The following is a 22,130-nucleotide window of genomic DNA, read 5'->3' as shown; positions in this document are numbered from 1 at the left end:
TGTTTTTGTCTCACAATTACATAATCTTCTCATCCAGAGATTACAGAATTCTGACAAGATCTCCAAAAGGCCCGCAGCTAAAAAACAAAAGAAATTAAATTTAACATTTTGAGGAAAAAAAACATAGTTTGCATAACATTTATTTAATGGATCTCTGACCAGTAGTCTGCGGGATGAATTTACACACAAAAAAAATTAAAATGCATTTTCCATGAAAACCTCACAACTGTGCTAACAGACGTATGTCCAAATATGGGCACTGCAAAATAAGCATTTTTTTTTTCCCAGAACTGGTAAGCGTGGCAGAGAAACAAAGTTTTTAACTCTGAAATCAAAAATGTAACTACCGTAATGTACAGTATTGGTTTTCCATGACGCTCATTCATGTTGAACGACTCCTGTCGCTGCGCGTGACCTTTAACCCTTCCGTCTGGTCGAGAGCCGCCAGGGAGACAGCTGAGCCCACGCGTGAGAGCTGATCATTTCGGACAAATCGGGATCGGGGTGCGGTGACGCAAAGGACATTTCGGAAATGTCAAATTTTATGCACGTATTTTCATGGATGTTGAGGCTCTGTGGTATGCCGTCTTCAAAATCAAGTACTGTACTGTACTGTACTTCATCTGGAGCAGAAAGTGGTTCACCTTATTCCGCGTTATTGAGCGCTCCTATACTGCCACCATGTGGTCACATTAGAACAATCTCCCACTGCACTATTTCTTCTTCTTGCCTTTGCCTTTGCCCTTGCCCTTCTTTTTGCCTCCCTTACCCGGTGTGATGGGGTTGCTGGCCAACATCTTGCGAGTACAGTAGCCCCTCCACCACGACTGACAGTAAAGAGCAACCTTAAGCTTCAATTCCGAAACCCGCTTCTCTTCCGCGAGCCGCCGCTTCTCCATGATGTGGTTGTACTCTTTCTCCAGGTCGGCGTAAGGCTTCTCCAGTCTTATGCGTTCCCCTTCCTCCCTTTCAACATCCTTCTGGCATAACTCCAAATCAGCCTAGGGGGTGAAAACAGAGTTAGTGACGCAGTTTGATCGAGTTGGGGTTTGCCTTGGGCAACGTTTTTCAATATACGTGCTGTTGCTTGGCTGGATTATTATTTTTCGTTATGTGTTGCAAGCAAAAACGAGTTAATGGTGACAGCAAACTTCACAACAAGCAGGAGTTAAGGCATATCGTGAACAATTCTTCCCAAACAGAGCCAAGCACTTCTTTCATGCAATCAAGTTAGTTACCAGTTTATGGGAACACTAAATCCAATTTAAAAATTCAAAACCACGTTAATTTCATCCTACGGTTTCTGTTAAATACTAACACAATACAAAATAACCCAGGTACAAGCGGCCGAAATTAGTTTTCTCCGCAGGGTGTCCGGGCTCTCCCTGAGAGAACGGGTGAGAAGCTTGGTCATCCGGGAGGGGCTCAGTGTCGAGCCGCTACTCCTCCGCATTGAGAGGAGCCAGATGAGGTGGCTGGGGGATCTGATCCAGATGCCTCCCGGACGCCTCCCTGGTGAGGTGTTCTGGGCATGTCCAACCAGAAAGGGACCACGAGGACGACCCAGGACACGCCGGAGAGACTATGTCTCTCGGCTGGCTTGGGAACGCCTCGGGATCCCTCCGGAAGTGTTGGAAGAAGTGGCTGGGGAAAGGGAAGTCTGGGTATCCCCTGCTGAAGCTACTTCCCCTGCGACCCGACCCGGAAAAACGGTAGATAATGGATGGATGGACAATACAAAACGGCAGAAACGGGGTAATGTAATTCGCAATAATGTGTATTTGAACTCAAGCGGTTGCGACACATTAGACTGAGCATATACCCATAAACACAAGCTTATATTCTTTATCCTCAGCAAAAACCAACTAGTATTATCCATTCATCCATTTTCTTAGCTGCTTATCCTCACAAGGGTCATACTTGGATGGGGTGCTGATCAGGTAGTTCAAAATGTCAATGTAACGTAGATCTGGCTTGCGAACGAAATCAATAAAACTAGTAAAACTGTGTAAAGGTATGCAACAGGGATCGATACCGGTTGCTTGTGTCTTTTCTGTATACCGTTGTTTATGATAACTGTTCAACCGTTGTGCAATATCTGATAAAACTGCCGCGTTTAGGTCCAACAACGACGAGTTCGCCGTGATAAGTAGGCACGACCTGTACGTCCAAAATGGCGATGTAAACGAAAACCACGTGGTCGGCATGACGTCAGTGAAAAGTATCTATCGCAGGGCACATGGAGACGGACGAGAGTCGCACTCGCAATCACACCTAAGGGCAATTTAGAGCGTCCAATTAATGTTGCTTGTTGTTGGGATGTGGGAGGAAACCGGAGGAAAATCCACGCAGTGCACGGGGAGAACATGCAAAAACTCCACACAGGCGGGTCCGGAATCGAACCAGGCACCTCAGACCTGTGAGGCCAATGCTTCACCAGCTTATCCACCTTTCCGCCCAACTAATATTATTCCACCTTAATTCCCACAATCAACTTTTTGTGCTTCATTAGCAAAATCTATGTCTTGTATGTCTATGTATTAAACTGCCCCTTGGTGTCCAAAACACACTCGCCAGAATAAAGGTTCTATTCTATTCTATTCTATTCTATTCTATTCTATTCTATTCTATTCTATTCAGTACTCAAGTCTACATACGGTTACCGAGATGCAGACGAGTACAGCGAAACAAAGAATCGCTTCAAAAGTTTGTACCTGGTGCTCTTCTATTTCATCATCAAACTTTTGGAGCAAGTATTCTATTTCCATCTCCACATTTTCGTTGATCTGCCAAAGAAGGAAAAAAAAAAAAAACACGAGGGTTTATTTCATCACCGCCGCATAAATGAGTAATAAAACTACCCCCCCCCCAAAAAAAAAAAAAATGAAACGCACCTCTTGGAGCGTTTTCTCGCCTTCTCTGAACTTAAGTATGGACGTGTGGATGCGGATGTTGAGCCGGTCTATCTCCTGCTGGACGCCGGCCTGCTTCACCTGCGACTCCTTGATGAGGGTCTGGCACTGTTCGTCGGCGAGGAGCTGCCAGTCCACGACTTCGATCTGGTTCTCTTTCAGAAGACGCTCCAAGGTTTCGATGTCGTCTTTTTTCTGGGAAATCTAAGAACCGCATCCAACGTTTGGGAGGGGTCGGACGTCAAACGTTCTGAGTCACAGGGTTTCTTTTATGACGACTGTAAAGTGCACACACCCCGGGTGAAATACCAGGTTTTTCCTGATATAAAAACATGCATTAAAAATAATGTGAGACCGAATCATAAAATAAATGTGTATAACTAATACTGTAATATCTAATATTTTTCTGCAATGACAGGATTGAATGTTTTTGGGGTAGGATTGTATCAGAAGTTGACTTGATAATATTTGACTGCACAAAATTGCTCCAAATCTTGAGCCCAAGTATACATTAAATCACAGGTGTCAAACTCAAGGCCCGGGGGCCAGATCTGGCCCACGACATCATTTAATGTGGCCTGTGAAAGCAAATCATCCCGCGTTGGTAATCGTAGGAATATATAGCATGGTGGTTCAGCTGGTAAAGCATTGGCCTCACAGTTCTGAGGTCCCGAGTTCGATCCTAACCCCGTCTGTGTGGAGTTTGCGTGTTCTCCCCGTGCACTGCGTGGGTTTTCTCCGGGCACTGCGGTTTCCTCCCAAATCCCCCAAAACATGTAACATTAATTAGACACTCTAAATTGCCCCTAGGTGTGATTGTGGGTGTGGCTGTTTGCCTCTATGTGCCCTGCGATTGGCTGGCAACCAGCTCAGGGTTAGGGTTAGGGTGAGGCCTCCTGCTCGTTGACAGCTGGGATAGGCTCCAGCACGACCCTTGCGAGGATAAGCGGCCAAGAAAATGGATGGATGGATATAGTAGCCATATTTTGCCACCAATCCCTCTTTTACGACAAATTGAACAGTATAGCAATCAATTTGTTAGCCTCTGATTTCAAAACTAGCTAGCCATCCATTTGTCATGTATTTCAAACAATTTGAGACGATTATACACTGTATAAAGTACTATATACATTTATTCTTTTATTTTATCATAGCGGGCCTCCGAGGGAAAGCATGACTCCGATGTGGAAAATAAGTTTGACACTCCCGCATCACATAGAAAAAGATTTTTAGAATGACCCAGAGCAGCCCAATGGATGACTTCCGCCACGTAGATGCGTGTTTATAGAACTGCTCACCTCTACATCTTTTTGTATGATAGCTGCAGCTGTTTCTTCCAGTTTGACAATTAGCTCGGTGTCGGGCGACACAGTCTCGAGGGCTAACAGTATTTCCTCTTCCGGGCTGGTCTGCAACCTCTCAATCATGTGTACATGGAATTTCTTCAGGCCTACGACGAGCGTGTACTCGGTCTCTCCAACCTCCATGCCAACCTCTTGTTTTAAACCCAAAATTGCATCAGGGTGGGTCCGGAAAAACCTGAGCAGATCCCTGACGGAGTATTTAAAGTCTCTCTGGAGCTGGGCCTTCCTTTTCCTTCTGGCGCTTTCTTCCCCAGCCGGTCCACCTCGCACCTCCTGGAGGTCATTTGACGTTTCCAGCCTCTCGGTTAACATCTGATACACCCCGAGAGTCCCCGTGAACTCCTCTTGCACGTCAGCACACGGGAAGATTAATTGGCGGAGGGCGGGCAGGGATGCCGCGATCTCGATTTGGCCGATGCAGTTCTCCAGTATGTTGGAGATGGTCTGGGCCTCGGCAGAGAGGAGCCTCTGCTGCGGCACCTCGTGGATCAGAGCGGCCTCCCAGTCGTCGTCTTGCTGCAGACTCGGGGACAGGACCTGACTGCTGTCCGTCTCGGTCAGCGGAACTTCGGACATGTCGTCGCTGATGGTGAGAAAGGAACCGTGACATGTGAGATGTCAGTTTATAATCAGATAAGTACACATTTATTGGAGTTTACAGTCAGATAAGTACACGTGTTGTTGGGGGCTGCTGGACAGCAAAATCAATCTACATGTGGGGAAAAAATGAAATCATAAAATAAATACCCTTCTCCTAAAATAATACGGCAATGTGACAACGCCCCCAACCTGAGCCTTATTACGCCATGTGATGACGTCACATTACAACCTCTCTAAAACACTCTGCATACTGCATGTTTTCCTCCGGTTATTTATTTATTCAACAGATTTCACGTTGTTGACATTTTATCCTGACCACGTTTTTTAAAAAACGGCATATGAAAACTTCCCAATTTGTGCATTTTTTTCCCTTTATTTTGTTTTGCTGCATACGTTGTCGCACATTGTAAAAACAAAACAGCCATCGACAATTACCAAATTAAAAAAATCAATGTATATTACTGACACAAGTAATGTTGAAAATCAGAAACGTTACTTACACGGAGCCTTCAAACGTGTACTGTTGCTAGGATACTATCAACAACAGCGACAGAATAAAATTACAATATTTTTTCTCCGTTTGCAATTCTTAAAATACTCATGTTTATCAATAGTGCAATATATTAACGGGCCCATTAAAATACGTATTGTTGGTATTTTCGTATCGTATCGAAATACCGTTGAAGACTTTTATTTTGAAAACACAACATACCTGCCGTGAATCGCCGAAAATGTCGTAAACAACTCCGCCCCACCAAAATCCACCCTGCGTTCGATCTGGTTTTAAGTCCCCTACGTACGTTCGCGTTGTTGCCTATGAGGAAAACTACTCTGCAATTTAAAAATAAAATAAAAAGATGAATAGTTTTGCAGTTGGAATCTTGAGAATTTGAAAATGGCGCTATGTGGACAGAGGCGGGCATTCAGTGACAGCGATGTCCCCTGCGTGCGAGGACGACACTGAAGCTGTAAACAGCGCCTTTTGCAAACTAACTTTGTAATCACTTCAATGCTTGTCGACTCCAATACATTTTTTTTCTCCCACATTGCTTAATTTAGCACTCCATACTTTGAAGTACTCGGGGTGTTTGTTGGCTAACAACTTGGCGTTAGCTCATTACACGACATGGTGCTGTGCAGCTAGCTAGCTTTGTTCTTGGGACTGTTTATGTCCAAGTAGGACGACGGTCGTTCCAGACTATTTTATTTGGATCAAGAATGGAGGTCGACGACGATGACGTGCCTCTCATTCTCACCTGGGACGATGCAAACAGCGGTTTACTCAACGAGGACCAAGAGAGGGGCGACGAGAGTAAGTACGGCTCTCTGCCTTTAATTATTTGAACTCGCCTTTAGTTTAAGTGTGTAAAAAACAAAAAAAGTAATTTCGAAAGTGTGTGTGCAAGAAAGAAACACCAAAACCAACAACATTGCTGTGTTGCGTCTTGTATACTGATTAATAGCATAGTCCTTACAAAAAAAAAAAAAAACATCTGTGGAATGTTTATCGTATGAAGCAATATTATAATAGTTGTCGGTGTCTGGATGAGGGGCTTGCCACCCAGGGGATTTAAAAGACCAAAGTAGCTAAAGTACATCAAAACTACTTTGATTCGGTAAAGCCCCTTTGAAGAAACTGCAGTTAAAAATTACGTATTAGTACTATTGGCGTATACAGTAAATAAACAACTGTAAAATCTTTGGATAGTCATGCGGTGTCACTTATTTTGGACCGAAGGAGTGACATCACTGGTTAATTTAGATAGTGTGTTATGATTACGGATATAGTCATCATTCTTCTTCGGTCAATGTTGCTATCTTGGTTATGAAATATGAAACGTAAGTTGGGTAAAGCCTCTTATTTAAAAAAAAAAATGTGAATACCATTATTAGTGTAAGTGGCACGGTGAATCAGCTGGTAAAGCATTGGTCTCACAGTTCTGAGGTCCTGGGTTCAATCCCGCCCCCGTCTGTGTGGAGTTTGCATGTTCTCCCCGTGCCTGTGTGGGTTTCCTCCGGGGACATCGGTTTCCTCCCACGTTCCAAAAACATGCAACATTAATTGGACACTCTAAATTGCCCCTAGGTATGATTGTGAGTGCCTCGATGTGCCCTGCGATTGGCTGGCAACCGGTTCAGGGTGTACCCTGCCTCCTGCCCGTTGACAGCTGGGATAGACTCCAGCACTCCCTGCGACCCTCGTGAGGATAAGCGGCAAAAAAATGTATGGATGGATGGATGTTGGAGTAAAACAAAATTGTATAATACTTGGATAATCATGCTTCTTACTCCCGCTGCAATATCAATGTTTTTGACAAATACAGTGACGTCACTGTGTTATTAACATAACGTAACTGTGTGGGCTAAACAAAATATGATATGCTTCCAAATATATTCATAATTTTCCTCTTAGATGACACAATTTTAAAAGATGAAGTATTACATTATTTGAACAGAGCACAACAATTTGTTTAGTAGAGAAAGTGACCTGCACAACTAATATTTCTCATATAATCAGAAGTGATACTTTTCAGCTCCAACTGCCTTTTCATTTTTTTTCTATCTCTTCCTGTCCTAATTTCCATTACATAATAGCATCTACACACACACACGGACACACAGATTTACACAATGTCACATGTTGTTAGTTGGCGCTTTGTTGCTTAGCTGTTGATATCTGCTGACCGAGTTCTGATGAGTAGTTTAGCAGGCGATTTTTTTTTTTTTTTTTTTTTATGTTCACTTCAGGACGTACATTAATGCATGCCCAAAATATGGAGCGGATGTCTTGGATGTTGACAGGAGCTTCTTTTTGTCATTGCTTGGTAAACACCGTAACCTATAAGTGTTCCGTAACTGTGAACACTCGATGGGTTCATCAGTTAATGTACGACCTTCTCCAATTGTTTCCAATTTTGCCAGCACGTAGTCGGAGCCTGGGTCAGCTGGAATGAGCTCAAAGTCCCAAGCATCCATTTAGCCCCCCCCCCCCCATATCGTGAGTCATCAAAGAGAAAATGCTGCCCCAGCAGAACCCTCAGCCCCGCCTTGGTGTTCATGTGTCGCATGTGTGTGAAATCGAGCGGTGTGCAAAGTGTCATTTGTGCTTGGGTGCACGTGGTCTCGATCGAAGCCAACAGGAAGAGTAGCAATTGTTTTCCCGGATGTCGGGATTGTCCGATACGAAGGAAACATTTTGTTACTCGGGAGTAACCTTGGGAGACGTGCCTGGATCCAGGAAAGTCCTGGAAGCGGAATTCTTTCAAGACATTTGTTCCACATCATATGACAGGTCACATGATTGGATTGAGGGGTGGAGTTATGTGCTCATAGCTCTTGTTTATGATTCTTTAGTTGACTAGAAACCAGTGAAAGCCAGTCATATAAAGTCATTTTTTATTGTTTTTGTTTTGACAAATGAGTGATTGGACTCTGCCTGTCGTCCTGTCTGCATAGGTCCCGGAATGCAATTTGAGTTTCACATTGCAATGTCGCAGTGGATAGCAAACTGCTGTGCCTACATTTTTTTCCAGATTTACTTTGTATCCATGGTTGTGGCAACATTTTAAAGACGTTAACACCAAGCAATTACGCTTGAATCATGGGCTCATGCACAATGCGTTAGACGAGCACTTAAAGACTAGAACGAGGTTACATGTGTGCAGGTGGAGAATTATGTATAGGATAGCATGTTTTGCTTCCTCGATTTACTCATCTGGAAGATATTTTGGTGACTTTACTGATTTGCAATGTGCTCAAACTTCACATGTTAGTGCTGAGGCACAAAAAGGGATCTCGGAGTTCCTTTGAAAGTTGGGATCATCGACTTTATTTTATTGCGTTGTACTTCCCAAGCCTTGTTTTGAAAGGATCCAGCACCCTTTGCGTCCTTCACTCGTTCGTCCTAGACACTCACGCATCACAGCCGTCCATTTTTTCTGCAGTTCACATCAGGCCTGTGGAATGTCGGCCCATCTGTATCCCCATCTGTGTGGAAGCTGATACCGAACCGTAACACTGAGAATGAGATTGGGTGTGTAGACTTCCACCATGTGTATACGCACACACACACATGCCGAGCTCCAGAAGGCTCAATGGAGTGTTTAACAGCCACAAAGCTGCTTTATACGTCAAGATGTGACGAGTAATGACCTGCCTTAGTGGTCCCGTCCTATTGCTTGCAGATCCAATTGGACTTCTATGTTAGAAGCAGCTGTGTACTGTGTTTAAGACCTATTTTTATCTTAACCCTCTTATGCTTTCTTTTTCTTTTTTTTTTTATAAATCTCTTTCTTCTTGTGTTTTTTTTTTTCCAGATGGCGGTGTAGGAAACTACGGCATAGGTAATAGTTCTGTGGTGTCAACACCAGGACCTCAAACTCACAGAACACACAATCCATCTTTACGGCAAAGCTGGGAGATGAACTACCAGGAGGCGGCCATCTACTTGCAGGTATTCACATGCGAGAGTACAATTTGCAAGCAAAGCCGTGGGGTCACATGGTTCTGATTTAATTTCACTTGTCATGCCTGGCCACTTTTTTTTTTCTTAAATTGACTTTTGGTGACTCCTTTTTCAGAGTGACATTTTAGTTTGATGTGATCATTTACTGCAGGGGTGCTCAATGCTTCCAACCTATTCTAAGTTGCATTCATGGCAAAATGAAAGTATAACATCCAGCTATTCAGTTTGTGGCATTTTGAAATGTGATTCAATGAGTGAGGAATGACTGGTTGTTACATCCAACGGCACAATTCACACACGTACTGTAAAAAAGAAGAAGCCGCTGCTTTCTTTTAGGAAGCACACGAAGAAGCCACTGGTTTCATTTAGGCAGCACACGGAACTTTCTCTGACAACGACCGGTGGTCCGCCACACTCTGTTTTTCCTAGTTTACCTTACAACCCAAGCCCTCCGCCGCTCTTAAAGACGTACACTCAGAATTACAAATGTTAGAGTACTTACGCACCCCTATCAATGTATTTTATAATGACAGCGTCCACCACCCCTGCTTTAGTTAGCAACACAGTCTGGGCAACGAAGAGGAAAGACGAGCTAGACATGCTGCTTATGTTCACTTTCGATATTAATGGAGAAAGTTAAAAAAATAAATGGTGTTGTTTTAACATGGAGTGACTGTCGCAGTATGTGAATAATCGAAGAAAAAGTGGTTACACTGGACGAGATTTTCTCTTTTCAGAGTGGGAAAGGTCTGGTCTGAAGTCAGAGTAGAAAGTGCAGGATGAGATGGTGTATAATGTTAAAATTCCACCTTGGCACAGCCTGATTCGGGATGAACGCACAGACAATGCAGTGCACAAAAAGCTAATTCTGTATTTTCAATATAGGAAGCAACATAACATTAACCTTAAAATGGTTTGGGAGCATCTTCGTCATCGCCCCCCTCCCCGTCGTCGGTAGTTCGCGAGAGACTGACTGCTTGAAAAGTAGATCTTGGGGTAAAAAAGTCTGGGCGCCCCTGATTTTTAGCATTGCTGAAACATCATCCTCAAATGTCTTGTCTCGCGCAGTCTCAGGCCGCCGCATAAACTTGAAAACTGACCTTGGAAGTGCTACGAACAGCGTCCTCTACATCTACATTATCGATTTTTATTCTATGATTCCTTTTTTTCATGGATGGAGGTTTATCATTGCTGCAGTTGTTTCTGAATGTTTCTGTTTGTCCTTATGGGCTGCTTATAAATTTACTGTAAGGATAGAGTATTGACTTGAATATTTGTGTGAGCTGAAACCTTGTGTAGTTCTAAAATGTTCTAATTTGAAGTGTCCCTTGTTTCATCTGAACATCAACCGCCAGGAGGGAGAGAACAACGACAAGTTCTTCACCCACCCCCGAAACCCCAAGGCGCTGGCGGCGTACCTCTTCGCCCACAACCACCTCTTCTACATGATGGAGCTGTTCACGGGCCTCCTGCTCATGACGCTGTCGCTGTGCGAAGCTCCCGCGGTGCCCTCGCTGCGCCTGGACGTCTACGTGAGCGGAGACGCGCGCACGCCGGCGAGAATGCGAAACGTTGACTGAGCGTGTTCGATTCCCCCTCCCTCCCGTGCAGGTTCACGCCACGCTGGAGCTGCTCGCCCTGGTTACCGTGGCGTTTGAGCTGTGCATGAAGCTCCGCTGGCTGGGCTTCCACACCTTCATACGACACAAGAGGACCATGGTGAAGGTAAGTGACAAAGACTTTTGGAGTGCTGTCATAAAACGCCTGAACAAATACAGCTGTACCTTGACTTAAAAGTTTAATTTTAGATGATTTGCAAAGAGCCCATTTGCCTGTGTAAATTTATTTTTGTTACGTTTGATGAAAGAAAAAAAAACCCACAATATTTTATGTAAAATGCTCCATAAAAAATACATTTTGGCTCACATCAGAGCAAAAAAAGGAAGGACCAAATCCAAAAAGTTAAGCTTTCACTGGAGTTGCTTTACTTGCGGGCGGCACGGTGGAGCAGCTGGTAAAGCGTTGGCCTCACAGTTCTGAGGTCCCGGTTTCAATCCCAGACCCACCTCTGTGGAGTTTGCATGTTCTCCCCCGTTCCTGCGTGGGTTTTATCCGGGCATTCCGGTTTCCTTCCACATCCCGAAAACATGCAACATTAATTGGACACTAAATTGCCCCTAGGTGTGATTGTGAGTGTGGCTGTTTGTCTCCGTGTGTCCTCCGATTGGCTGGAAACCAGTTCAGGGTGTACCCCGCCTCCTCCCCGTTGACAGCTGGGATAGGCTCCAGCACTCCCCGTGGCCCGTGTGAGGATAAGCAGCTAAGAAAATGGATGGATGGATGGATGGATGCCTTACTTGCAAACGTCACCCCCAGTGCAGTGCATTCGTGGCCGGGTTTCAGATGTCATCTCTGGCCCGCATCTGTTTCCAGGCGTGCGTGTTGCTGCTGCAGTTTGTGGAGGCCATCGTGGTTCTGGTCCGACAGACGTCGCACGTGCGAGTGACCCGAGCCCTCAGGCCAATATTTCTGGTGGACTGTAGATACTGCGGCGCTGTACGCAGGTGCACAACACTTCGTTGGTTTGGTGTCACTTTGAAAATTTAGTTTTTCATGGAAAAAAAAAAAAAAAAAAAAAAACAAAACCCACAAGTGTGCAAAAGTTTGGGAATCACTTTGTCCTTATTTTATTAGTCCTTATTACCGCATTTGTTCTTGTAGAAATACATTTCTGATAATGTACATTTAATTTGAAAAAAAAAAAATAGTGCTTTATGAAAGAAAAACATTTTTAAGTAACCCCAAACTTTTGAACGGGAGTGTACATGAAAAGACACTTGACATTTTTTTTCACCCAATCAGAAATTTACGGCAGATCTTCCAGTCCCTCCCGCCATTCATTGACATCCTCCTACTTCTGCTCTTCTTCATGGTCATATTTGCTATCTTGGGTGAGCGTCGTTTATTTTGAAAAGTGCCGCTCGTACGGTCATAATAACTCATACGTAGAGTAGATTATACATACACCTGTAAGAAAACAATATATTATCTAAAATGTGCAATGTTGTAGTCATGCTTGTCTGTAGTCATGTTTCTTAAGTTTGAAATTGTAAATGATTTATTATAATATTATTCAGACGAAAATTATTGTTTAATAATAATTATTGTCAACTAATAATTGCACAATAATTTACAATTAGGAACAAAGACTAAGGCGAAAAAATTGAAGTAAAATTTACCACTGTAGTCCTTATTTCATAGCTACATAACTGTAATGCATGTGAATATAAAAATGTATATGAAGCTCATGTTCAAAAATTACATTTTTGTTTTCACAAAGTAATTTACCACAGCTGTAGAATGACATTGGCGGGACGGTGGATTCGCTGGTAAAGCGTTGGCCTCACAGTTCTGAGGTCCCGGGTTCAATCCCGGACCCGCCTGTGCGGAGTTTGCATGTTGTCCCCGTGCCTGCGTTGGGTTTCCTCCGGGCACTCCAGATTCCTCCCACATTCCAAAAACGTGCAACATAAATTGCACACTCTAAATTGCCCATAGGTGTGATTGTGAGTGCAGCTGTTTGTCTCCATGTGCCCTGCGATTGGCTGGCAACCAGTTCAGGGTGTACCCCGCCTCCTCCCCGTTGACAGCTGGGATAGGCTCCGGCACTCCCCGTGACCCTTGTGAGGATAAGCGGCTAAGAAAATGGATGGCTGTATGATGACAAGCTTGAAAACATATCATGACTGTCCAAAATTGCTTCAATTTCACGTTGAGGAAAGAACACAAGTTTACTTAAAATTTTTTACTGTATGTACAGTTTACCTTTTTAAGCTTAGTGAATTTGCCATCTTTTTTTTTTTTTCAACACAGGTTTCTGCCTCTTCTCTACAAACGCATCCGATCCTGTAAGTTGAAGATTTGTTGTTTTTTTTTTTTTTATTGTTCTTACTTGTGAGACTCGTTCGCGTGCGTGTGTGTTACGTCCACATTTCCCGACTTGTTGTGTTGCCTGTCACCGCCACAGTACTTCAGTACTCTGGAGAACAGCATGGTCAGTCTCTTCGTGCTGCTGACCACGGCAAAGTAAGGGCAGCGGCGTCGGGCGCGATCACGTGACGCACAAACCAGCAAACGTGAGTCTCAGCTGCCTTTTGTCGTCGTAGTTTCCCCGATGTGATGATGCCGGCGTACTCGAAGAATCGCTGGTCCTGCGTGTTCTTCATCGTGTACCTCTCCATTGAGCTCTACTTCATCATGAACCTGGTACAGTTTTGAGGCCACCAACAAAACATCTGAAAAGCAGATGAAGTCATTTTAACAGCAGCAATATTCCACAAGATGGTGCCAAAGCGTTTTTTTTTTTTTTTTTAAATCCCCAATAATAATGGAGTTGTGCTGATTCGCTGACTTGCAAGCGTCGCATTGTCTTGACTTGCCCTGCACTCTTTTCTTACCTCCAGCTGCTGGCGGTGGTGTTTGACACGTTCAATGACGTGGAGAAGATGAAGTTCAAGTCTCTGTTGCTTCACAAGCGCTCCGCCGTCGATCACGCCTTCCAGCTGCTGGTCAGCCGCCAGGTAAGTTCGTAATCGTAATAAGAGAGGATTGTGCTCACCGCTCCAAGCGGCGGAACATCCAGAGCCACAATATGACCACTGATGACGTGCCGCTTTGTCGTTTCCCTTCAGAGGCCGACGGGCGTCTCGCTGAAACAGTTTGATGGCCTGATGCGGTTTTACAGGCCGAGATTGTCTGCGAGGGACCGCTTCCTCACCTTTAAAGCGCTCAACGCCTCGGACGCTCCCATGCTCAGGTTGGGGACTCCCCTTCCATCACTCCAAACCTGGTTTTGTTCTGTTGCAGTTCAGTGCATCTTTGCGTGTGTGTATTTGTCTCTCTTCTAGCCTGCAGGACTTCTATAAATTCTACGAGGTGACGGGACTTAAATGGAAGGTATCGATAAAACGCGCAGCCTGCGTCCCGGAATTGCGTCGAGCGATGTAAACATCCCGTATGTGTCGCGTAGGCGCGGCGCAGCGGAGAACACTGGTTCGACGACCTCCCGCACACGGCCTACATTATTCTAAAAGGCGCGCTCTCGATACTCCTTTTATCTTTCCAAAATCTCCTCCTCGGACTTGCCGTCCCGCGTGCTCTACTTTTAACTTGCTATGTTTACAGGCATCAACCTGCTGGTGAAGTCGAAGGCCTTCCAGTACACCATGTGTAAGTTTTTGTGCATTGAATTCATACGGCACACGCATGTAGCAAAACGTTCTCCCTTCGCGCTACAGACGTGGTTGTGGCCATCAACGGGGTGTGGATCCTCGTGGAGACGTACACGCTTAACAGTAAGACGTTTTTCCTCCGATTCAAATACGTCAGACTCGAGAAAATCAATTTGAATATATATCATAATTTTCATCTGCAGGTGGCTTTTCCTGGTCTCGGTTGGTGCCGTGGAGTTATATCGTCTTCCTTACCAGTGAGTAGGCCGCACGGGCTCATTCGTAAATTAAACCTTTATGGACACCAATGTTCCCTCGAATTTTTGATGTCTCTGAGCAAGCAGACTAAGGCCATGACGCCCCCTTTGACCACTATAAGCAACATCAGACGCATGCACTGTGGTCATCCATTGGTATATGGCTGCATAGCTCGTTAAAAGGTTCAGATTACATTCCCATTAGAACATTTTTGTGTTTTTGAAAACTTACACTGAATATGTCAACAAACAAAAAAATACATTACAATACAAATACATACCAACCCAATTATTAAAAATAAATTCGAAATTTTTTTAAACCCACAATTATATCCCCGTCTGTTTTTCTTGGTGTAAAACTGAATTATTGCTTGCAGAATACCTTTCGCAATGCATGTTGAAAGCTGAATGATGCTGCAAAACAGTTTTAAGGTTAATATTATGTTGCCTCCTATTTTTAAAATAAAGAATTAGCTTTTTGTGCACTGTGCCGAGGTGGAATTTTAACATTATACACCATCTCATCCTGCACTTTGTACTTTGGCTTCAGACCAGACCTTTTTTACTCAAACGTCCAGTTTCACCACTTTTTCTTCAATTATTCACATACCCCGGTGTTTGTGATTATGAGTGTACCCCTTTAAAATGGGGGGGGGGGGGTGTCAGGTAAACTAGGAAATAGAGGGTGCGGCCTGGTGTGGCTGAGTAGCAGCTCTTTGTGAGAGGCAGTAAAAAAAAGACGTCAGGCTGTAGTTCACTGCGCTGGATCTGTTTTCTTCTGCGCTGAGAGTGCGCAACAAGTGCGCAAATGCGCAGTTGCGCAGCTTAGAGGGAACAAGGATGGAGACTCATTAAAATATGTGGAATTTAAAAAAAAACATTGTAGGGCTTTTACGTTGGCTTTTGCCCATTTAGCTTTATAATAATACCCCATGAAACAGCTGATGCGAATAGGACAAAGTATTCTCAGTATTGTCCAGTAAAATTACGCGTTACATCAAAGCAGACAAGGAGTGTTATGGTAACGATTGAAAAGCGACAATCCAACATATTTATGCAATCCGGAAATTCCAATGAGCGCTTTGTAATCTTACTCAATGTGATTCCTATAAAGGGGAACACTTTAATCCTGAATAAATGAAACGAGAAAGAAAACAGGAACAAAACTAGTAGAGTTGAAACGAGAAGTTCGTTGACACGAAAAATAGCAGGCTAAACTCTTCCTGTTTTGGAACTTTCTATTTGTTAAATGCCAGAATAGTGAGAGAATTTTTTTTAAAGAGAATTTTTCATGACTCTTTTCAAAGTCTGAAGTTTTACATGCAAAACATTTCTTGAATACTTTGCGTTGAAACTGGATGATGTTTTGGATATCCCTTCACAAGCTTCTCATAATAGTCGGCAGGAATTTGTAACTAAGACATTTGCATGCCACTTTGCTCCACGTGCCTTTTGACGGCCAGCCAGACATTTTTAATAGGACTGAGGTCCGGACTTTGTGGTGACCACTCCAAAACATTGACTTTGTTGTCCTTCGATCACTTTGTCACCGGTTTTGCAAAATTTTTTGGGTCACGGTCTCCTTGGAAGATCCACTGATATCAAAACTTTAATTTGGCCGATGTCTTAACGTGTTGTTTCAGCATTTCCGCATAATGTTCTTTCCTCATGATGCCATTTTGTCAATTGCACGAGTCCCTCCCGTATGATGCTGCCACTGCCGTATTTCACAGTTGGAACGGTGTTCTCGGGCTTAAACGTTTCCCCGTTTTCCCTCCAAATGTAACAATGCTCAATGTGGCTAAACAAATTTAGCTTTGTCAGTCCACAGGACTTGTCTCCAAAATGAAGGTCCTTGTTTCTGTGAACTGTTTTTTTTTTTGTTTTTTTTTTTTATTTTTTATTTTTTTATTTTATATTTTAGGGGTTTTTTTTGGTGGGGGGGTGATGTCTTTTTTTCTTGGGCAAGTGGCTTTTCAGCTCATGATACTCATTTGACTGTGGATAAATGGTGCACCCTTTAGCAAGCATCCTCACAAAGTATTTTGGTTTTGTTCTTGGGTTGCTGTGCACATTTGGGACCAAATAACCTTTCACCTCTAGGACACATAACCTATCTTCTTCCTGAGTGGTATGATGGTTAGACTTCCCTATGCTACCTATACTTGCTTATAATTGTTTGAACAGGTGAATGTGGTACCATCACGCATCGGGAAATTGCACCCAAGGATGAACCAGATTTAATTCCAGAATTCTCTTCCTGAAATTTTGACTGATTTCTTTTGTCTTTCACACGATGTGACGCAAAGTCCACAGGCATATCTGTATGTAAACATCTGATGTCGCAAATAAAAAAAAAATCTCAATTCATTATTCTGATATTTACAAAATACAGAAACAGTTTAGTTTGATTTTTGTAGTCAACTTTAGAGCTTCTGTTTCCCTCCTCAGTAGTTTACGGAATATGACGTGAATCATTCATATAGCGTGTGGCCTTCGCTGTCGAAAGTAATTATCAGCATCATGTTGTTTTCGTCAACCTGCTGTAATTCAGCGTATTTGACTTCCAGTTTATGGCGTGGAGGTGCTTTTAAAGCTGTCTGGCTTGGGACCGTTGGCTTATTTCAGCTCCGGATGGAATCTGTGAGTACTGAATGCACAACTTCAACTCGGCACAGGACTTTGCGTTTGGAGCTCAGGCCTTTTGTGGGCCAGTTTGATTAAAAGATGGCGTAAGCAAGATGACGACAGTCCAGTCTTGTCTTCTTTCCTTCCAGGTTTGACTTCTCCGTCACCGTGTTCGCCTTCCTGGGTCTGATCGCGCTCGCCTTCAATATGGAGCCTTTCTACTTCATCGTTGTGCTCAGACCACTCCAGCTGCTCCGGTGCAACTCTCATGTCTCCTCCTAGCGGCGGAGTGATAAATGTTTAAAGAGATGTTGTGACTCGGAAGCATTTTCATTGAACGCATCGCCGCAGGTTGTTTAAGATCAAGAAGCGGTACCGCAACGTGTTGGACACCATGTTCGAGCTCTTCCCCAGGATGGCCAGTCTGGGTTTGACCTTGATCATCTTCTACTACTCCTTTGCCATCGTGGGCATGGAGTTCTTCGCCGATGCCGTTTTCCCCAACTGCTGCAAGTAAGTCGCTGAAATAGTGTTGAAGAAAGCTCATCGTTGGACAGCGCGTCCGTTGCACTTTGTGTCAATACTCAGCACCAGCACAGTGGCCGACTCCTACAAACAGAACAACGTCACGCATGGCAACAAAACGGTGTTGCAAGAAGGCTACTATTATCTCAACAACTTCAACAACATTCTCAGCAGCTTTGGTACGAAGTTTTCTTTGATTGTTGTCTTGCTTGGATCTGTTGCTGTCACGTGTCAAAACTAATCTGCAGGTTTATGTCGCGTCAAACCCATCACGAGATCGCAGACAAATTACTCGGTGACTCTGATCTTCACACCTACGAAGTTGTCAACAAAAAACGGAGTAAATGAAATTGTAAAAACAAGAGTGCATAAAAGAATAGCAGAAATAACTGTTTACAAAATGTGAGATATTTACAAAGAAAGAAGGTAGGTACACAGAGAGTCTTAACGCTAACACTAGCGCTGCGCTAATGCTAACGCCAGCACTGCTCTCACAGAGCCGGTTTGAAAAAAAAAAAAAAAAAAAAAAAAAAAGCATACCGGTAAAAATCACTGAGACACGGCAGTAACACGCTAGCGCAGCGCTAGCAGGGCCGGACCGGTAAAAGTCATTTCCTCGGCATATATATTCCCCAGGTCTCATTCTTATCTTTTCCGCTCGAGTGCCCCCTTGCGGCCGTTAGGAAAAAATGCACCAATTAGTCGCATCACCGCATAAGCCGCAGGGTTGAAAGCGTGTGAAAAAAGTGGCGGCTTATGGCTGGAAATTACGGTAGCTTTTCATTTTTGTCAATTTTATAAACTATTTGGGTTGATTTTGAATGGATTTTTATCCGCTTAGCTGGTTTTGCAACACTGAAGATCAAAATGATTTTGAAAATAGAAAATAGCTAAGTATTGTCCTGTGTGTTTAATAAATGTGTGTAATGTGTATGTTTGACATGTTGATTGATCTGCCCAAATTTTTGTTTTTAAGTATGATGGATTATTTGTTTGTTGTTTTGTTTTTGTTTTTTCTGCCGTCTTCCTCCAGTGACTCTCTTCGAGCTGACCGTCGTCAACAACTGGTACATCACGATGGTGAGATGATGCCGTACGGTGACGCGAGCGAGTGGATGTCGCCGCTTGACCGCTGCCGTGTTCCCCGCTGCTCTGTAGGAAGGCGTGACCTCCATGACGAGCCACTGGAGCCGTCTCTACTTCATGACCTTCTACATCGTCACCATGGTGAGCGTCGCCCGGACGCTTTGCGGCGGGCTTTCTTGTTGATGGCTACCCGTGTGCGTTCCGCCTTCCCCAGGTGGTGATGACCATCATTGTGGCCTTCATCCTGGATGCTTTTGTCTTCCGCATGAACTACAGCCGCAAGAACCGGGAAACGCTGGAGAACCCAGAGGGTGGGACACGAGTCTCTCGTTATGTGTGTACGTGTGTGGCACAGAAAGAGTTTAACGCTAACGCGAGCGCCGAGCTAAAGCTAGCGCCAACACTAACGGGGCTGGTTCAAATAAAACTTACCGGTGAATATCACTTGAGCCGCGCCAGTAACACGGTAGCAACACGCTAGCGTAGCGCTAACAGGGCCGGTAAAAGTCATTTCCTCGGCACATAAATTCCACCGGTCTCACGCTTACCTTTTCCGCTCGAGTGCCCCCTTGCGGCCATTAGAAAACATGCACAAATGATTTGCATCACCGCATAAACTGCAGGGTTGAAAGGGTGTGGAAAAAAGTCGCGGGTTGTATGCCACAAATTACGGCACACTAGTTTAGGGGGGGCTTTTTTGTGTGTGTGCGTGTATGTCTTTGCAGATGTTAAAAACTGCCATTAAAATTGAATTTATGATCAGTACTAGTAGATGATGCGGGCCCCCCAAAATGGTAGCAAAGTGACCACATTGAAACCCACACTGAAACACGAGATATTTACAAAGTAAGATGGTACACAGAAAGACTTTAACACTGACATGGCGCTAACGCTAGCGCTGAGCTAAAGCTAGCGCCAACGCTAACAGGGCCGGTTAAAATAAAACTTACCGGTAAATATCACTTGAGACACGCCAGTAACACAGTAGCAACACGCTAGCATAGCACTAACTGGGCCGGTAAAAGTCACTTCCTCGGCACATGAATTCCACCGGTCTCACCCTGACCTTTTCCGCTTGCGGCCGTTCGAAAACACGCTCAAATGATTCGCATCACGGCGTGAACCGCAGGGTTGAAAGCGGCTTATAGGCTGGAAATTGGGGTAATTGTCACAGATGAGGTTGAGCGGTGTTGAACAGTGTTGGATGAAAGACTGAAGTGTCGGCGGCGGTGTCTGTGCGCTCAAGATGAGAACGGAATCGTGTTTGAGGTCGAAGTGAGCCGCCAAGAAGCTCTGTCCACTCTGGAGCTGTACAAGCAGACGTGTCCCGGCCAGCCGTCGCTCAGCTCTCTGGTGGCGGTTGTGCAAGCGATGGACCGCAGTGGGGTAAAAAAACAAACAAACAAACCCTCTGCTCCTCCTCCTCCTTTTTTTTTTTGTTTTGTTTTTAACTCTGGTTCTCCTTTTTTACCTCAGAATGAACACTCGTCACAATTGTACCAAGGGCGGCGGTCAAGGACTAAGTGTGACCTCAGCATGAAAATGTATGAAGAGGAGATGCAGGTGAGAACAAAGATCCGTCGGTGTCGGCTGGATCTCCGCTGGGGGTCAAAGTGCACAGTCTGTTTACATTTAATCGATGCCTGGATACACATTTGCACCAAAATGTCGGTTAAAGGGGAAATCCACTACAATGTATCCAATAAGGCATGTAATATGCACTCTTATTTTAACAATCTGATGTTAAATCGTCTCAGAAGATTTTTATCGACAATTACGAATTTTCAGGGACGGTGCCATTTTCGCGAGTCACATGACGCACGTGCGCGGCTGTGACGTGTAAGGTGCCGCAACAAAGGCTCGATTACATCGTGGCCAGCGCCGATTTTTCGGATTTATCCTCATCTTCCATACGCTATCGAAGTATTTCCTCCGTCTTCCCGATCAACCCATACTGCTATTTCTTCATCAGATGAGGATAAATCCGAAAAATCGGCGCTGGGCATAAACGGTGTCCCGCGTAATCGAGCCTTTGTTGCGGCACGGTACACGTCACACCTGCGCACGTAGGTCATGTGACTCGGGAAAATGGCAGCGCCCCTGAAAATTCGTAATTGTCGATAAAAATCTTCTCAAAACATTATTAAATGAGAGAGGATTTAACATCACATTATCAAAATAGAGTCGATATTGCGTGACCATTTTTAATACAAACCAGCGGATTTTGCCTTTAACAAGTGTCAACCAGCAGGAAGCGACGACGGAAACTGTTTTAATCCAAATCTTGGACGTAACATTGGAGCTGGTTTTGATGCGTCCCCTCTTCTCCTAGGAGTGGTATTTACAGTATTCCAGCGAAAACCTGCCTCAGCCAGACCCAAGTCAAGAACACGACTTGGACAATCCGCCTTTCGTGCCGGCGCCTCGGCTGAACTCTCATAGCGGACGTTACAGCATTAACTAAGTCCCGCGGCCGGACTTGGAACCCCCCCCAGTAGTGTGAAGGAAGCTGTTCCGTTGTTTTCTGGACTGATGCGAGGTGAGGACGCAGCAGGACGAGCGAGAGCGGGTTGGCATTTAACCTTACGGAAAGCGCCTGTTAATATTTCTCGTAGCGTGTAATGTACGTACGGTATTTAATGCTGGCGGTGTTTTGCAAGTCGCCGACTTAAAAGAAAGTTGAGCTGCTATGGAAAATGTCACTTACGATACAACTAAATGGTTGAACAATTACGGTTCGTTTACTTGCAACAGTTTCCCCCAAAAGTGAGTCCCAAGTAGCAATATCCATGCAATGTGTCGATGCATTATGACCCTACGGGGGTCCAATCCACGTTCTACTATATTGCCGAATTCCGAAATATTAAGTCACAAAAAGAATTGTACATTAACCTAAAACGACAAAAAAAAAATGATCCATTTGTCTCAGTTTGTACTGTATTAAATATTGTATTTCTGTAACGCAGCGCCTTAACTTCTTTCTGTGGAGTTGGTGTTTGTAAAAATATGTATTTCCACCCGGTGCCTTAAAGCCATTTCTACGTCAGAGTTAACAAACACAG

General features: G+C 44.3%; 2 protein-coding genes across 3 annotated transcripts; one reads left to right on the top strand and one right to left on the bottom strand.

Annotated features, from left to right (window-relative positions):
• Nucleotides 1-77: 77 nt before the first annotated feature.
• iqcd (IQ motif containing D) lies at nucleotides 78-5,388 on the bottom strand. The gene is made up of 5 exons (XM_061818462.1): nucleotides 5,377-5,388; nucleotides 4,211-4,859; nucleotides 2,895-3,116; nucleotides 2,715-2,786; nucleotides 78-1,001 (listed from the first exon to the last, which is right to left on the bottom strand). The coding sequence occupies exons 2-5, from the start codon at nucleotides 4,850-4,852 to the stop codon at nucleotides 714-716; spliced, it is 1,224 nt and encodes a 407-aa protein (XP_061674446.1). The 5' UTR covers nucleotides 4,853-4,859; nucleotides 5,377-5,388; the 3' UTR covers nucleotides 78-713.
• A 255-nt stretch (nucleotides 5,389-5,643) lies between these two features.
• tpcn1 (two pore segment channel 1) lies at nucleotides 5,644-22,029 on the top strand. 2 transcript variants are annotated; one of them, XM_061818443.1, is made up of 26 exons: nucleotides 5,644-6,188; nucleotides 9,193-9,329; nucleotides 10,697-10,873; nucleotides 10,953-11,066; nucleotides 11,775-11,905; nucleotides 12,204-12,292; nucleotides 13,215-13,249; nucleotides 13,369-13,427; nucleotides 13,508-13,607; nucleotides 13,805-13,921; nucleotides 14,033-14,157; nucleotides 14,249-14,297; nucleotides 14,371-14,434; nucleotides 14,526-14,570; nucleotides 14,639-14,695; nucleotides 14,776-14,829; nucleotides 17,400-17,472; nucleotides 17,607-17,714; nucleotides 17,809-17,970; nucleotides 18,046-18,161; nucleotides 19,016-19,062; nucleotides 19,141-19,209; nucleotides 19,283-19,379; nucleotides 20,315-20,454; nucleotides 20,545-20,631; nucleotides 21,401-22,029. In XM_061818443.1, exons 1-26 carry the CDS (start codon nucleotides 6,095-6,097, stop codon nucleotides 21,530-21,532), a joined length of 2,478 nt encoding a protein of 825 aa, XP_061674427.1. In that variant the 5' UTR covers nucleotides 5,644-6,094; the 3' UTR covers nucleotides 21,533-22,029. The 2 variants fall into 2 exon arrangements, with proteins under 2 accessions (XP_061674427.1, XP_061674428.1); XM_061818444.1 differs by lacking the exon at nucleotides 5,644-6,188 and adding an exon at nucleotides 8,787-8,909.
• Nucleotides 22,030-22,130: the final 101 nt, after the last annotated feature.

Source organism: Syngnathoides biaculeatus, chromosome 4 (assembly GCF_019802595.1).
Source record: "Syngnathoides biaculeatus isolate LvHL_M chromosome 4, ASM1980259v1, whole genome shotgun sequence".
In the NCBI taxonomy this organism is placed as follows: domain Eukaryota; kingdom Metazoa; phylum Chordata; class Actinopteri; order Syngnathiformes; family Syngnathidae; genus Syngnathoides; species Syngnathoides biaculeatus.
This window is presented reverse-complemented; position numbering and strand designations above follow the sequence as displayed.

Bases quoted from the DNA above. Each gene is read 5' to 3' on its own strand.
- iqcd (XM_061818462.1), bottom strand. From the start codon at position 4,852: ATGTCCGAAGTTCCGCTGACCGAGACGGACAGCAGTCAGGTCCTGTCC. The intron at 3,117-4,210 runs GTGAGCAGTTCT...TGCGGTTCTTAG, and splicing joins TCATACAAAAAGATGTAGAG to ATTTCCCAGAAAAAAGACGA. The intron at 1,002-2,714 runs GTACAAACTTTT...TTCACCCCCTAG, and splicing joins ATGAAATAGAAGAGCACCAG to GCTGATTTGGAGTTATGCCA.
- tpcn1 (XM_061818443.1), top strand. From the start codon at position 6,095: ATGGAGGTCGACGACGATGACGTGCCTCTCATTCTCACCTGGGACGAT. The intron at 6,189-9,192 runs GTAAGTACGGCT...TTTTTTTTCCAG, and splicing joins CCAAGAGAGGGGCGACGAGA to ATGGCGGTGTAGGAAACTAC. The intron at 19,210-19,282 runs GTGAGCGTCGCC...CGCCTTCCCCAG, and splicing joins CCTTCTACATCGTCACCATG to GTGGTGATGACCATCATTGT.